A 17551-nucleotide genomic window follows, 5' to 3' on the forward strand; every position below is an offset into this window, starting at 1 on the left:
ATCACTGGAATAAGGTAAAGTGAAAATATTTAACTTACTTAACTTGTCCCTACACATGAGGGTGGAGTTGAGCAAATGCTTTCTAACCTATTGGGCATGTGACAGCTTGAGCCCGCCCTCAGGTAGATTTTTCAGAAGCCTACGGATCGCATTCCCAAGCCTATACTTGGATAACAAAGGAAAGTTTATCAGTTCAAGCACAAGGAAAGAAGACACTGACACTTTCCAGTTAAATTATTTTCTGAACTGGTAACAAATACATAGTTTTGCTGCTGCACTAGAGGTGGCAGCTCCTCAGATGGAGTGCCATTAAAAGGGTTAATTGGCAAGTTATTAATAACCTCAAAACTTCACCTTTTAGTGGAGCAGTATGTTTCAATTATAAGATAAGTTCCCAAATGAATAATTGGATTTGTCCCATCTTTGACAATATGAAACTCAACTATAAGATATTCAAAGGAGGGTGTTTTGGATAGGCAATATAATTTAAGGATAGCCCAGCACCCATGGCCTCTAAGGCTAAATCTAGTAATAATTAAAAATCAGCTTAGGGGGTTAGAACAGGTTCTGTATTCAAGGTACGAGAACACTGTGGATTAAAAGCACTGGGTAGGAAAGAACTCCTCTGAGTAAGCAACGGTAAAATGTCTTCAGTTAGCCTTAGTGATAAAAAGGCAAGAGCTGAACCATAATAGCAGATGGTGGCTGATACAAGGCCTGCATCATTTTTGGCAGCCAGACGTCCAGGAAGGTGAGAAGCTGTTCTAGCTGTATTAGCAGTACTATGCCATACATTAAATTCTCTAATCATGATAGAATATCTGCTCCTTGAATGGCCTCAGTGAGGCAATGATAAGTACTACTTTAGAAGATGACAATCATGAGTCTTGTTAGCAGCCCATTCATGTCATTCTCAATATGAATGGTGGCAACCTGTCCAGGAGATCTGAAGAACCCTGAAAGCAGTATTTGGAGAGTTCCAGAGGAATTTTGGGCCCTTTGCACAACTAACTGATTAGAGGAAACAATACCCAGGATAGCCAGAGAGGATAAACCAGTATTAAATGAGGTACCTGGACTGCACTCATTTTGTATGGTATCTTCAATAAAAAGCAGGGGGTGGGAGAACATATGGGAGAAGGTATGACCATGGGAAAGAGATTATATCCCCCTTGAATGATCCCTGTTTACACACTTTGCACATAAAGGTGGGAACTAGAGCTTTAGAAAACAGTTGCAAAATAATCTATTCAAGGAATACCTGAAGGTTTGAACTATTGCTTGAAATATTAATTTTAGGCAACATAACTCAATAATATCAATGGACAATTGTCCAGTTAATTAGTTTAAATAGTTTCCCAGAATGCAATTGTTGTTAGGTGAATAACCTTTGAAAGGCCCATTTTCTAATCCCTAGGGCTTTTGTGACAGAGATCAAGAGTGTGCCATCCTGTTCAGGTAATATACCACAGTTGTTATCCAGACAAATTTAAGTTGTAAATTCCAGTAGGTGACTGGGATTTAAAGTTCTAAGGAAAGGACTAACATGGCTTGCCTTAACTTGAGCAGATTGATATATGCCTACTGCTCCATAGTGTACCAGTTGCATCTCACTGCATGGTTCTAAGTGAATGCTCCCCAACCATTAGAAATGTAAATCTCAATAGGTTTTGTGATTGTTTGCAGTGTAAGGGAACATGGAAAAGCCTTAGGTATAAGGTCCTCAGTTTTCTAATAGCTTTATCTAAGTCCTTTAAATGTATACTCTGACTTTGAACTATTATTGAAACTTAATTATGGCCACTTTTTTGAAAGAAACGCCAGAGAAAAAGAAGAGATATTTCCTATGGGATGGAGGTAAAACAGATTTGAGCTCATTTATGGGTAATCTCAGCTTGGCCAGGGTAGACAGACTTAGACCTTGGCTACTGATTAATATGTCCCAGTCTATTATGCAGTGGAATCCTTTTTGATGAAGGTGACAGTTACATAGTATGGAACCTTTGCTATCATTAAACATGTGCAGGTGTAAGGTGCTATTGAGAGTCCAATCACCATTGCACTCCACTGAAGAAGGTGGTCTTTTTATTAGAAAATGGCAACAATTCCAATGGTTGTGGTAGGTTGAAACCAAATGGAAAACCTCTTATAGGTATAATTTGAAGCAAAACCAATCAGTGACCACAAGAAAAAGGAGATATATGTTAGCCTTTTTATCTTGAACCCTCGATTTTTGATATATGTATTCAGTGCCTTCAGCTCTAGTTTGAAGGACACATTTGACCTCTACGGAGTTTAATCAAGCAGACTTTGGAGGCCATGAGTGCCAAATATATTTTTCATTACTGCTAAGCTATAGAAAAGATTTTTTCTAGCAAGGGGTTGCAACTTATTGAGCATATTTTAGAAAGAAGAGTAATTGAGAATACTCTGACTGCTTGAAAATATTTTAGAAGCTGCCTGTCTGAGCATGACCTGTGGGCCTTGAATGTGACCCCTGACCTCACCTATCAAAACTGGCCAAAGAGGTCTGCATCTACCAGAATGGGCATGTCAAGTGGCCTCCAGGCTAAACTCATTAGTCTAGCACTAGTCAATCTGCTAGCCTATCTCCAATAATGAGGGTTACTTTATTAATTGCCTTGAGTAAGATATACTTGAAAGCTACTAGTGACTCTATTATGCAGAAAGAGCCTACAACTCCTGGTCTCCCATTCAGAGCACTGCAGGGCTCACACTGCTTAGCTTCCCAGGTATGGCAGAATCAATCTTTTTGAAAAGAACATAAAGAACCAGCAGCACTAGTTATTTTAAAATTAAATTTGCCTTAACATTTGATTCATTGGGTTTCTTTAACACCTATCACGCCCATGTGAACATAAAGAGGCAAATAGTGCGGGTGCATCTGGGAGCCCTGTATGACTCCTTAAACCCCATTTATAATTTATGACTAGGGTTGTTCTGCAGCAGGGGTGGGAAATAACTTGCTATTCAGCTGCTGCTGAACCACACACCACACCCACAGCCTAAGCATGCCCTGATAGCAAAACTGAGGCAGGGTATGCTGGGATGTGCAATACCACAGTGATTGGGTGGCAGCCTACAGCTCCTGTACAGGCTAACTGACCAAACCTGTATACCTCACACCTCTGACTAATGTTCCAGTGTGAGGTATATATTTTTTGGTGGGAGGTTTTACCTGCTAGTGCAATGCTGGCCATCTGTATGTTGCTATACTTGCCTCTTTGAAAAGGCTGATGACCTAGTCACCTCTTCTGACTCAAAGTCCATTGAAGAGAGACATGGTGGACATACTTACTCTGGAGAGTTTAATAGTGGAACGTTGGGTTGGGACCCATTTTGTCTTAAATGGGTGTCCTAATGTTGCCAGCTTTGGGCAGAGGTACTGTGCCAGCTATGGGCAAGAGAAATTAGTCTGGTGCTGACAGTGGTGCTTTGCCACCTCCGGGTAATTTCAGGGAAGGATCCATTTGTGCCTGAAAAGGCATCCCTGTATGAATGTATCTCCTCATTCACTTTTGCACCTCATATTTTGCCACATTTGGCAATTTCAGGAGCTGCTACATTTCTTTTAAAACAGGCATCCCTGAGTAGTCTATGGAGGTAGAGGTGTCTTTTGGCAGTGATTTGTACCTCAGACTCTGAGGTAGGATGAAAAAAATACATTAATTCCACTTGACAGAAAAAAATATTTTTTCATCAGAATTAAAAGCTTAAAGGGTCTATTTACTAAGCAGTATTAGGAGACAGAGTGAAAAGTGATAAGGTGTGGGCCAATCAGCTCTCAACTGTCATCTCACAGGCTGTGTTTGAAAAATGACAGTTGGGAGCTGATTGGCTGACACCTTATCACTTTTCACTCTGTCTCCTAACACTGCTTAGTAAATAGACCCCTAAATGAGAAAGAATCACTGCTAGCAGGAAGAGGCCACTTTATTTCTATCTCTTGAACAGAGGAAAGAGGTTACTGTTGGCAGTGAATTTACCTCAGACTCTGATTTAGAAAAACAAACATACATTACACTCACCTGATTTTTTGAATAACAGCTTAAAAGATAAATAATCACTGCCAGAACTATTTAGTGACTCTCCACTCTATCACAATATGGCAAGACAATGGAAGACAGCAGTAAGTATTCTGTCAGAGACACAGACCCAGCTTCCTTTCATGCCTGTGCTGTAGGAAAATATACCTGTGGGCAACTTTAAGCGGTCCCGTGACCATTCAGTTAGAGAGCAGATGCTTGGCTCCGCGCTTCTATGTAGGGACAAGCTAAGTAAGTCACATTTTTTCACTTTACATTTTTCCAATGGTATTCAGGAGGCTTGCTCATCCACCCAACCAGCTGTTGCTAGGTGGCAATCCTCCTGACGAACAAAGGCTGAGGCTGCTGAAAATGCGGATTATAGCAATAATGGCTGCTCTGAGGAATGGTGGACCTGAGAAACACTTGGTCATATACAGGCGTCTGTCTGAAAAAAGGGTTAGATATTTGCAGGGGGCTTCTAATCACAGAAAGCAGACAAAATTGTAATATAGGGCTTTTCAGGGCAGGAACTGTGTGGTGATAATTCAACACATGTAGCCTGAGGTGGAGTGGCAACACACTGACACAGATACGTGGTGGAGAAGGAAGGATTATATACATTGTGATACAACTTACCAGTGACTGTTGAACACCACTCATCATTACTTTATATATGGAGATAAAGATGAAAGTAACTGCCTAAAGTTTTTGCAAACTGGTGATTGATCTCTGAGACTTTGTTGTAAGCACACCCAAACTACAGACTTCTTTAGTTGGTTCACACCAGGACTATATCGACACAACACAGACATCTTAACAATATGAGAGAATTATGTTTATTACATACATTACCCACCACTATTTTAATCACAACCTTGTGTGATAGAACAGGACCTTAGAGCGCTTACACTATACCCCATACTCTGTAATATTTATCTTTTGGAAAGTTGGGATACCTTCCCTGTGTTTAGCAGCTAAAGATACTATATATAACCCGGTAGCATGAACCTTAACATAAATCTATTTATATAAGTGTCATGGGAGTCTTGTGGGTGTGTGCATGAAAAGCTCTGTGTAATTCTGAGTTGTGCACACCAGGAAGGAAAGCCTCTTTCTGATGTATCTCTTGAACCTAGCAAGGGGCTAATGCAAGTACTGATACTAATGATGACAGTTATGACTGCTAGCATAAAATTGATAAGCAGCGTGGGTTTCTGCTTGCACAGGCATGAACGCCTGCATTAGATGAACAGTCTCAGATTAATATCAGGTAGTAAATCTGGATTCCTTGGCTGCCCGTAACTACAGCTACTTGGCGTGCAACTCAGAATAAGCACCATAATGTCACAGCAAGTGGGATTTATAGGAAGTGGGAAAATAAAGAACAAGTGCCTCTTGTCTGTAAGTAATGTAAGTGCATATGGTAACATGATGCTTAAAACTATATTTTACAGATTACAAATTAATATATACTTATATACTTAAATAAACAAGTTAATAACTTATACAATGAATCTTAAATTGAGAATATTAAAAGTCAGGAAGCCATTTAGTTATATTCTGCACACTTGGTAACACACTGGTAAAGCAGAGGCTTATACTCACCTACTACTGGGATCTTATTACTGCTGCCATGTATGCTATCGCCTGCTACTGCAGAGATCCTCACTGTGTACTGGTTTCCTCTGGTCAGGTTACTGACAGTCACTGATTCTGATGTGACTTTAAACCTCTGAGGTGGATCTCCCAACACTTCCACCAGATATGAACTTCTGTTTCCTTCTGGAAGCTGCCAGATAACATTTACCGTGCTGCTGTTTATTTTATAGGCTGTTAGATTTGTTACCATGGAGGGTTCTGCAATTGGAACATTACATTCATTATGTTTTAAAAAGAAAAATATTGAAAAATGGATTAATGCACAAAAATCATATTCCTGATTTACCTCTTTATATTAGCCTGGTCTGATCTACATGGATATACTGTATATTTATAGCTTGAATTAAAAAAGAAATGAGTCATGTATAGATTTTCCTATCAAAGAGAATTATAATTTACAAAGGAGCCTAATTATCAATAAATGTAATGGCCCCACACAACTGAACACTCTAACCCACCACAATTCTCGGTGACAGACCCTCCTCTATTGCGCCAAATTATCATTGCATCAATGCTAGGGCAGCTTCTCTGATAGGCAGGTATCTGTAATGTGTAACATTTAAAGTTTTACTACTAATAGTAACAGTGAAAGTTTTCACTGCAAGTTTCATACCGAAAGTCGTACTGTGGTTAACCTTAATCTGCTCAGGCCAGGGCCTGGCTGGCAACTTTTAGCCTGGGGGGCAAATGCATGCAGGCACCCCTGGCAGAGGAGTAGCGTGTAGCCAGGGTGCCCGAAGAACGTGCGTGCTATGGCACCCCCCCTCAAGTGTTCCAGGGAGGAGGCGGGTCTATATGGGATTAATGTTAGGTAAAAATAAAGATTAGGGGCAGCCCCCTGCCATAGTGCCCCTATGCAGTGCCCCCATGTGCCACAGGAGAGGACACCCTTATGCAGGCCTCCAGTAGTGCCCCCAGTAGTGATCCCCCCTATGCAGTGTCCCTTGTGCCCCCTGTAGTAAGCCCCTTATATAGTGCCCCCAGTAGCAGTCCACCCCCATGCAGTGCCCCCAATAGTGGTAACCCTTATGCATTGCCCCTTACATAGTGGCCCCAGTTGTAGTCTCCCCCCTCTGCAGCACCCCCAGTATTGCCCTTTATATAGAGCCCCCAGCAGTGGTCCCTCGATGCAGTGCCCCCAGTGGTAGTACTCTCCCCCCTATGTAGTGCTCCTAGTAGTAGTCCCCTCCCCCCTATGCAGTGTTCCTAGAAGTAGTCTCATCCCTTTGTAGTGCCCCCAGTAGTAGTAGTGCCCCCCTTGTAGTGCCCACAGTAGTAGTTGTCCCCCCTTTGTAGTACCCCTAGTAGTAGTAGTTCCCCCCTTGTAGTACCCCAATAGTAGTCCCCCCATTGTAGTGCCCCCAATAGTAGTAGTAGTCCCCACCCCTCTTGAAGTGCACCCAGTAGTAGTAGTCTCCCCCTTTGTAGTGCCCCCAGTAGTGATCTCCTCATTGTAGTGCCAGACCGCCCACCAGTAGACACGTAATATATAAAAAAAAAACACTTACCTGAATCCCCGCTCCCGCCCCTGCCTTCCACTCCTCCGTCTGTCCTCCCTGGCCGGGCCACTCTGCATTATGGGAGAGATGTCATGACATCATGATGCCTCTCCCACTGCCCACTGCTTGAGCTGGAAGATGAAGCGGCTCCTGCAGTTGGCGCAGCAGCAGCTAATGAGAGTCTGACATACTCTCATTGGCTGCTGATCAAAACAAACACACAGCTGCTGGAGCCGGTGGCTGTGTGTTTGGTACTTGTGTAGCGCTGACCCAATTCCGTCCGGTCAGCGCTATACACATGGTGCAGCCTGTGTCACAGTGACACAGACTGCCCACAGCCAACATGACACTGCGGCCCGGGGGGCACATGGTACCCTGCCCCCCGGCCCAGCCCACCACTGGCGCAGGCATACTGCGAGGGCAGGAGGTGATGAAGGGATCCATATGGATTCCTCTTAACATTGCATTCCCATTTCTTATAGAAATGAGAGGGCTGTTTGTTCAAACCGCCAGATTCTGAAAACTGAAAGCTGGTAAAGATATATGTGTATATATATATATATATATATATATATATATATATATATATTTTTTTTTTTTCTTAATATTCCCTTTTTAGGCTGGGAGGAAGGCACTTAACCTTTTAATGCAGATATAGATAACAGCACAGTACAAAAACAACACTGGTCGATGTTTCGAACCTTTTTCAAGACTGATTATACAAGTCATCATAAACCCATATTGTATAGTTGTAGCTGGCTCTCTCATAAACCAACTGACATGGAGACTCAATCACGCTGTCTGCACCAGCAATATGGGTTTATGATGACTTGTATAACCAGTCTTGAAAAAGTTCACAATAAAACCGAAACATTGACCAGTGGTTTTTCTGTACTGTGCAGAAAAACCAGCAAGCACCCCAAAGTTATTTTTGGTACTGGTGTGAGTGCAGGACTTGAGTGGATATTATATATATATATATATATATATATATAAATATATATATATGAAATAGTATAAATATAGAGATGATACATCATTTAAAGAGCATACAGCGGCAGTAACACTTTTGCTTTTAGGCTAAACTAATCTGACAGGACAGTTTAAACCCTGCTCATGTTACCTTATAGTGGGAGAGAATTCCAAAACTTTGAGGCATATTTATAGTGGTGCCTGGCCCTAGTAAACATGCAGGAATTATAGATTCCACATAAGTTGTGCATTTTCAAATATCATTCTCGTAAAGCAGGAGCTACTGCCTGCGTTCATTAAGTTACGATGTGCAATGCTGTCCCCATACCCAGTAAATATCTAATATATATAATTATGTGTACTTAGGGCCTGATTCAGACCCACTCATGAGCTTGTGCGCTGGCTCAAGCCCCGAAGCGAGCGCAAAAAGCACCGAGGCTCGCATCAAACGGGGTGGCTGTCGATTTTGATCGACAGCTCGCCCCATTTGGTAAGTGGGGAAGAGGGGTGGCTTGGCAAATGGAGGTGTTCCTAAAGGACCGACTGCCATTTGTGGGCGGCCCTACTGACATCACTCGTGATGTCAGTAGTTGGACTTCCTGCTCTAATAGAGCAGGAAGTCCACTGGGGCTTGTGGCAACAAGACCCTACTGCAAGGGTCTCGTCGCAAGCCTGATGGTCGCGACCATCATGACCATCACATGGCCACTCGCTAAGGCTGTGGGTGGTCACCCACAGCTTAGCAAGCAGCTGACAGGCCGTCAACAAAAAAATGCCCTGATTCAGAGCGAGCGCTCTGTCAGAGCATCCGGCTCTGAATCAGGGCCTTAGTATTTTTGACCTGTCTTTCACCAGATTGCGAGCTCGAAATGTGAACTGCATGGGTACCTATTACTGTGTGCCTTGTGTTGTGGGGCTTTATTTTTCCTGTTATCTCCTTCATTCTCATCTTTCTACACCTCTGTTCCAATCTTTATTATTACATCTCTCTCCACCTGCTTCCTCCATCTCTCTCCATATCTCTCTCCCTCTTCCCTCTCTTCACATCTTTCTTAACCCTGTCACACCCCATCTCCTTCTCTTTTCTCTCTTTCCCCTTTTTTTCTCTCTTTCCTTTCTCCCTGCCTTGAGTGTTCTTTCTGTCTATACTTTGCTGTCTCTTCCTCTGATAGTGAGAATACTTTCTCCGGTCCCTCCCTGTGTCATTGTTATCTATTTCTTCTGTTCAGGAAGTACTTTTGTATTATTTGAATGTATTTTGTAATATTTTGGACCATGCGCAGTATGCATAATCACAAATGTCCCCACCCATGCATCAGCCTGCATGGTAAAGTGTGCAAACAGCAGTAGTTGGCATAAAATAACTGAGGTTTTCATAGAACAGAGGGCATATAAACCTCTATACAGGGATGGATGGGGTTAATAAAAGTGAAAGGAGTGGTAATTTAGGATTGACAGTTGTTAAGTCACAGGGATAGGTTGTTTGTTGTTAAGGGGGGAGTGGTTACTGGGCTTATCAGTAATATCTGCAGGATATTCAGCCTATTTGATTCTGATCTCGGCAGGAAGGGAAGTCAAATTCTGTTGCTCTGTCAGATTGATTATTTATTTGCCTCTCAATTACTTCATTCCTTTTAAATCTCCTTCATTCCTTCTACATCTTTTCTCTATTTCATTTACTGTTTTAATCTAAGTCATATTCTTTTCATCTGTCAATTTTTGAGTGCATATTTGTCTCTCATTTGCTAAATTCCTTCTAATTTTAATATCTTCTCTCTTCTTCATTACTTATATACTCTCCCCCTTTTTTCTTTCTCTTATAGTGATTATATCTAGGTCAGATCACTTGCCCCCTTTTATTCCCAATTGCCCAGATCTCTCAGCTTATTAAGATGCCTGGGGCATCCCCAGCATGCCCGCTCAGTCCTGGCTCGCCTGTCAGGTGATTTGCCAAGCGGGACTCCTGCTGTGCCCCACTGGCCCTTCCTACCCCCACAGCGCATATGCCAGCCATTACTCCCGGCCTTCTTGTTGGGCAGACATGGAGTCTGCCCTGCCGCAGCTGCCAGCATCTGCTGGTGGAGAGGCACATGCCCATCGCAGGCGTGTGCGACTAGCTCTCCACGTAGAGTTGATAGATACTACAGCCAGTTCAGCTGCTGCCCAGCCCGGGATTATATCAGGTGGGCATGCAGGAGGTCACAAACAGGCTCATAAGCGGGGCAGACGAGAGTCTGTAATGGCTCCCGCACCCGTGCCCATTTAGTCTGAAGGTGGGCGTGGCCAACGTTCATCTTCGCTCAGACACAGGGGGAGTGGCCAGCAGCAGCAGCCAACAGCACTGCAGGTTTGATTATTGCTAATGGCATGGGATTCCTCATGCCTGAGGCTGCTATTTCCTCTCTGTGGTTTCAGGGGCTCCTGGATTGTTAGGTCCATTAGACATTGCCTCTCTTCCTATATCTCACCGCAGTATTCTGGTGGTGCCGTGTGCATTACACTGCATTATTATAGAGTGACTGGGGTTGAATCACAGTATGGGATTCTGAGAACATTTCCCAGCATCATCCGCCTGTCTGTCTAATGCAGCCAGATCTGGGGTGGTGTTTGCCTTGCCCTTCCCCCTTAATTATGGCCCCCTCTGTATCTTATGGGTGGCTGCGCCTCTCCCCCTGGTGATCCAGTGGGGCATGCACGGTTTCTCCTATGTCCCCTCAGCTTTTGCTGGGTTCGCACTGCTACTATTGGCATGGGTGCAAGCCGCAGGCTCTGGCGGTGCTCTCCACCTTTCCCCCGGCTGTGTCCTGCTATTTAGCATAGGAGAGTGCTGACTATACACCTCGTGGCAATTGGTAATTACTGTGTATTTAGTAGTACATGCACTTTCAATAATACATGGCTGAGGATGATACACATAGTGGATAAAGTGCTAATTAATTTAGTCCTTTCTGCTATTTATTAGGTGTACATTGTAATGTTGGTGGTAAGTTATGCAGCGTGACTCATTTTTGTGCTATGCATTGTTTCCTCAGAAGGTAATAAGCCCTCCTCACTCAAAAACTTTATTGGACTGTCAGTCATTGCCCACAAACCAGATTTATTAATCAATACTATTGGTAGAGCACTATTTCATAAAGAATGCATAGACTATGTCTACATGTTAAATGCATTGTAGCACTTGTTATCATAAGCCAGCATTTCAGGTAAAACTGCACTTTTGCGCCTTTGTTCTTCGGTTCTCCTGGTGCATCCTCTTATTAGATTATTCCATATATAAATGTTAGCATATTATATTCTAAAATTATGTCGGTACATACAATACAGATCTTTTGATTATAATATTGAATTTATCCATTAATGACTTCAATCTTATAAAGACCATATCACCTTCAAACTCATTTATTATAGCAATACATATGCACATAGATAAAACATGAGTATATGGTGTATTCAGCAGATAGTATATCACTAACGACAACTTCACTAAAAGTTGTGAAGTATTACTAATAGCATGCTTAAACAATATTCTCTACATCATAAATGTACTGCACCACTGTACATGTGTATTCCTAAATTAAATAGAGATTGGGAGTGGCATGGGACCTAATGGGCATGTATTGTCCTAAAGTGAGTAAGATCCCCCCCCAAGTTGTTGTCATCTTGTGAATTGGTAACACAGGCTCATAGTCTATAATTTCCAATATACCTGGAATTATTTTCAAGGTTGTCTAGCTCTATATTGTCATTGAGACCATTTGATCTACTATCTGAAATGCTCCTAAGTATTGGGGACCTATCACCTCCTCTTCAATTAAGCTTAATTTGATTGATTGCTTTTATAGTTAGAATTTTTAGACCACCTTTTTGACATAAATGTAAATGCCTTGGAACACTAGGTGACTGTAGTCCTTGGGTTATACCTCATTTATGTTCAAATAACCGCATATTTGGTGTATGAATAGTGCAACCCAAATATTGTATGCCATAACTGCAGTTAATGGCATGTATAACAGGTTTTGATTGGCAGTTCAGAATACCTTTCAGCTGGAATACCTCTTTAATCGGGTATCCATCTTTAGTAGTGCGCGTAAGCTGGGCTCCTGTTCCCTGTGGCCTGTGTCCCTGGATGGTTCTCTTACCCATGGGAGGGTATCTTTCTATAACACTGACTATGACAGCTTTGTCTAACTCTAAAACATTAGGGGGACATTCGTGTTACACAAAGGACTGATATATCTGCTTGGATTATTGTACAAATATCGCACTGGAACTTTGCCTCCTCAGTCACAGAAACTGGACTAACTGAATATTGTTTTAATCTTTGCACTTTTGGGTTGACAGTTTTTACTTGAAATACATGTGCATTAGACTTTAGGTGACCTACAGTAGTTAAATTGAAGTCTCAGCCCCGTCCCTTATATAGAACGGATCATATATATATATCTTGCATACAGAACCAGTTTTTGATCCGGGTCCCCCACCCCATATGCAATGCTCTTCAAAACCCTGGCATAACCCTGGCTTGGGCTTTTCCCTAATGTCAGATGCTGTGGGCTCCTCCAGGCTTAGAGGAGCTGAGACAGCCTTTTGCGGCAGCATTAATGCAGGGTTGCAGTGTCAAGATGCACCTGCTGTCCCAGCAGCCTAGGGGTGCTGTTGCAACAGGGGGTGTCCTCGTCTGTGCCTCAGCATGTGCCACTTGGGTCCACTCATTCAGCAGTTTGGTAGGATTTGTGGTCTGTGCCTGTTGCTTCCTCTGTCTCTTTTTCTCTTTCCACTGCTGCCCCAGCACAGCCGATTCATAACCTGACTTCAAGGGAAACTGGGAGTTTGCAAGATTCTGCCTCTGTGTTCTTTGTTTCAGACATCAGTGTGGTCGAACACCTGCGGTTACTCCTACCACCACCCCAGGGATCTATGGTATCACTCCTGTTGCCAGGCCTGATGTCATCAGCACAGCCAGTAAACCTTCCGATTATCAAGCTGGCATGCAGTCTGGATGTCGGTCCTTCAGACTTTGAGAGCCTATCAGGCTTTGTGGCAGCAATGAGGGACTTTCTTGCAGAGTCAAGGCTCGGCAGGAGATACAGGCTCTGTGTAGATGGGAGTCCAATGCCTATTGAAGATATATTTTAGGTGGACTCATGATGTGTAACGTTGTTTGTGGACTTGAGTGCTTCGGCAAACTTGCCACCATGCTGGTGGGGGACTCGAGGGACTTTGCCCTATTTTTTGCCCTGCTTAGGACCACGTTTGAAAATAAATAGTATAAATGAATGCAGACTAATAAACAGCAAATAATAAGAGACTGTATTTATAAACAAAATAAACAGATCCAACAGGTTTTTTGTAGGTTTTTACCTCGTGTCAAGTCCTCCTTCCCCCTTTTCCCTCCCCCCTCCTCATTTGGCGATGTTTTCTATAGTAACATGTTCCTCATATATTCATTTGTGTGTACTGCAGGTGATTTCATAGTTTTTCTTGGCCAATCTAACTGGTTGGTCACTTTTATATTTCAGCTGCACAGTCCCGTTTTTCATCCGGTTTCTCTATTTTCTCATGGTAGGGTATGTTGTGGGATGTTTTGTTGCCCAGTCTACAGTTGGCAGCAGATTCCTTTGGGTGCCATTGGGGTTAGTGATCTGTGCCAGGCTTTCTTGGGGTGCAGGTTCAGCGCAGTTGCGATTGTTGTGCAGCGCAGTTGTGTAAACTCGTAAAAAGTGGGTGGTCAAACACGTTTTTGGAGTAGGGTGGGATGGTTGTGCACCATTCAGCTACTCAGAGTATAGGATGCCCATTTGTTTTTGCAGTGCGGAGTTAGCCTCACGTAGGAGGGGAATTGTTTTTCCTGGAGTAGCAATTTTTAGTGTTAGGGGTTTAGTTAACAAGGTAGTATGGCAGCGTGCCTGGTTCCTTCAAGGGAACCATGTGTGACCGGCAATCTGTAAAGCATCCATATTGCTGCAGTAGGAGCAGTGCACACCCTTTCAATGCACTGGTTATGCTGGTTTCACCCTACTGGGGTCAGCGGCACCTCTCATCTGGGAGGGCCAAAATGGTGCATTGGTATCAGTGCTGTATACTGCTCACTTGCTAGAAAGGGATAGTTGGCCCTTGCAAGTATTATATTGGAATGGGTGTCTTACTTGCTTTGAAAGGGAGAGTTGGCCCTTGCTAGTATCTCACTTACCATTGTGGGATAGTTGGGCCTGGAAAGTTGTGTGACATCTTTTGCCTTTTGCCTAAGTCAAGCTGGCACCAGTGGTTTGCCATTCTTTCCTCTGCCACCATACTCTTTGTTATAAATAAATAAAGCAGACCTATTATTTTAAATGACATTAACTTGGTCTGTGACCTTGGTTCAGAGCCGGACGCTCTGAAAGAGCGCTCGCTCTGAATCAGGGCATTTTTTTTTTCTTGGAGTGGCCTACTGGCTGCTCGCTTAGATGTGGGTGACCACCCACAGCTATAGCGAGTGGCCAGGATGATGTTTGCGATGGTCAAGACCATTGCAACCATCAGGCTTGTGATGAGTCCCTTGTGGTAGGGTCTCATGGCCGCAAGCCCCAGAGAGCTTCTGGCTCTAATAGAGCCGGAAGCTCTCCCACTGACATCACTGGTGATGTCAGTGGGGCCGCCCACAAATGGCAGGCATTTGCATGGGAACGCCTCCATTTGTGAAACCACCCCACCGCCACACCTACCAAATGGGGCAAGCTGTCAATCACCATCGACAGCTCGCCCCTTTTGGTGCGAGACCCAGAGTGACGGAGCACCTGTCGCTAGCCGGGTATTGTGCATGTGCACAACGGAGCCGGCTCCATTGTGCGCATGCCCAGTGGGCAAACATCAACCCGGTTGTGAGAGCTCAGCAATTGCGACCAGGTCTGAATCAGGCCCTGTGGATTTATTTTGAGAAAATATGGTTGAAAGATCTTGTGGTTAGAGCCATCATCTGGCAATAGAGAGTTTATAATTAGGGAAGTGGGAGAAGTGGGTGACTGCACTGCTCTTGCTGACCCAAGTGTGTTAATGTGAATGTTGTGAATTTTTTTCCTCATTAGTGTCAGTGGGGGCTGTCAGTGTCAGTGCACAAAGTGCCAGTGCATGTCACTGTCTGATTCTCAGTGTGCTTGTCAGATGCACAAGCTGTGGAGGAATATATAGTAGATAATACAGGGCCACAGACAAGAATATTGGATTGTAGCATTAGTTAAAATTTCTGCAGCCCTTCCTTGGGATGTGTGGCTCAATAGACTTCACTCAGACTGTGGGCCTGATTCAGAGCCGGATGCTATTTGCGGACGCTCATTCAGAAAAAAGGGGCCGGCTAATTAAATTGAGCGCTCGCTCTTTGTGGTCTGTTGACGCCTCTATGTCTAAGCGAGCGAACGAAACATGCGCTCGCTATTTTGTAAAGACGCCCCCTGGCCGCTCGCATCATACGTCATCTCCACTATTTATTAGATTAATTGAGTACATCGAAAGGCATATGAACTGCTTGCAGTGCTTGTGTTAGCATTTTCCTACCGCAATCATGTGTGCAGTTCAGGCTAAAAGACAACCAAGTGACATGGTCAATGACGCTGCTTTGTTAATTATACACACCCTTAAAATGCCCGTTTTGACAGTTTGGCACGCCTGCGTTCGGATCTCCACTTCCCATTTTCAAGCACCTTCCCCTGTTACCACCCACAAACGCCTCATTCTGTCAATCAAATTAGTAGGCATTCGCTCTTTTGCGAGCACACGATTTCCGACCGCACTGACTAGTTGGCGCATGCGCATTACAACCCGTACGCATGCGCAGATGTGCGAATAGCGCTCGGAGCGAACGAGCGGCCGCTTACAAGCACCTCTGAATCATTCCCTGTGTGAGCAGCTTCATCTAGTGCCAAAGATGCATAAATAGACCAGGGGGAGTAACTATACAGACAAATAGAAAGATACTAATCCTTGCAGTCACTTTTCATGTGATTCAGATGGATTTATAGATATGGATGGTTGGTGCTGGAGCCCTACTAGCTGTAAATGAAATATTTACACTCCTTACTTACAGAGGTGATTTTGTCAGGCAGATCACAGAATAATCTAGGGTGGCATGTCATCTATACATGTTGAGCAAATATATTAGGAAATACAACAATGAAATAAAAGTAGTATATTAGTAAAAATACAAATAAATGTTCAAATGGGATGTATGGAAAATACATGTTACAGAGTAAGTGTATTGACTGATCATAGCATAGTCCTGGAACACTTGGGAAAATAGGCCCTGTTGCAGTCATATACATTGCACCTACAGTAGTCATGAGAAAGCACCAAACCATTAAGGCAACTCTACAATGAATATCAATGTACAACAGCAGGCCACCATTCTGCAATCAGCATTCTGTAATTTCCCAATTACAACTACAGCAGTGCATCTATTAACCACTTGCCTGGCACAGTCGTATCAGATACGACCATACCAGACTGGGCTTTCCCTGACATGGTCGTATCTGATATAACCAGTCAGAAATGGCCACTAGGCGGCTATGGGAAGTTAATTTTCCCACTGCCGCCTATATCAGAAGGATCTTCTGGTCCCTCTACACCCACGGCTCCCCCTCCTGTGTTTTCCGATCACTGCTGGCCACAGTGATTAGGCACCGTCGGAAACCCCCTCCTGGCGCCACTTCAATAGCGGAAGCAGCCAGGGCTCATGCTGCTTCTGTGACCAGATCACTGTGGCCAGCAGTGATCAGGCATCCCAGCTGGCCCCATCCCGTTCAGTGAGAAGTACTGCTGCTATGTATCGAGGCCACCAGCGGAACACCCTCCTGCTGAGGCTACGGGAACACACAGTGATCAGTGTGATCACTGTGTAGAAGCAGCGGTGGTGGCTGTGGTAGCCGCTGCTGCTGCTATGTATTGGAGCCACCAGTGGAGCACCCTCCCACTGCAGCTCTGGCATAACAGTGATCACATAGTGATCACTAGCTGAGTAGAAGCAGCAGTAGTGGCTCTGGTAGCCGCCGCTGTGCTATTGTCCTGGCCGCCAGCGGAACACCCTCCCGCTGCGGTTCCGGCAGTGATCACATAGTGATCACTGAATGTGTAGAGACAGCAGCGGCGGCTCTGGCAGCCGCCGCTGTTCTAGGTATCCGGGCCACTCCCTCCAGCCTCAGCTGCTACTCCTCCTCATCCTCCCCCATGATGCCCATTTTTATAAGGGCCAGGCCATAATTATATATATATATATATATATATATATGTGTGTGTGCAATCCACACTGCGGCACTCCAGAATAAACAAATCACACATGGCTGATTAGGCACATATGTGTATATATATATATATATATATATATATATATATATATGCAGTCAG

The 17551-nt window shown here is 43.9% G+C and overlaps 1 protein-coding gene across 1 annotated transcript in view; it reads right to left on the reverse strand.

Moving 5' to 3' along the window:
* Positions 1 to 17551, reverse strand: part of LOC148542667 (receptor-type tyrosine-protein phosphatase eta-like) — a 190887-nt gene that overhangs the window by 56028 nt on the left and 117308 nt on the right. Inside the window, exons 6-7 of the mRNA XM_088467628.1 lie at positions 12217 to 12369; positions 5655 to 5906 (exon numbers count right to left, since the gene is read on the reverse strand). Of these exons, the coding sequence (XP_088323754.1) occupies positions 5655 to 5906; positions 12217 to 12369 (405 nt within the window). The remainder of the gene's footprint in view (positions 1 to 5654; positions 5907 to 12216; positions 12370 to 17551) is intronic.

This window comes from Taudactylus pleione, unplaced genomic scaffold (genome assembly GCF_031769625.1).
Source record: "Taudactylus pleione unplaced genomic scaffold, aTauple2 ptg000010l, whole genome shotgun sequence".
NCBI lineage: Eukaryota > Metazoa > Chordata > Amphibia > Anura > Myobatrachidae > Taudactylus > Taudactylus pleione.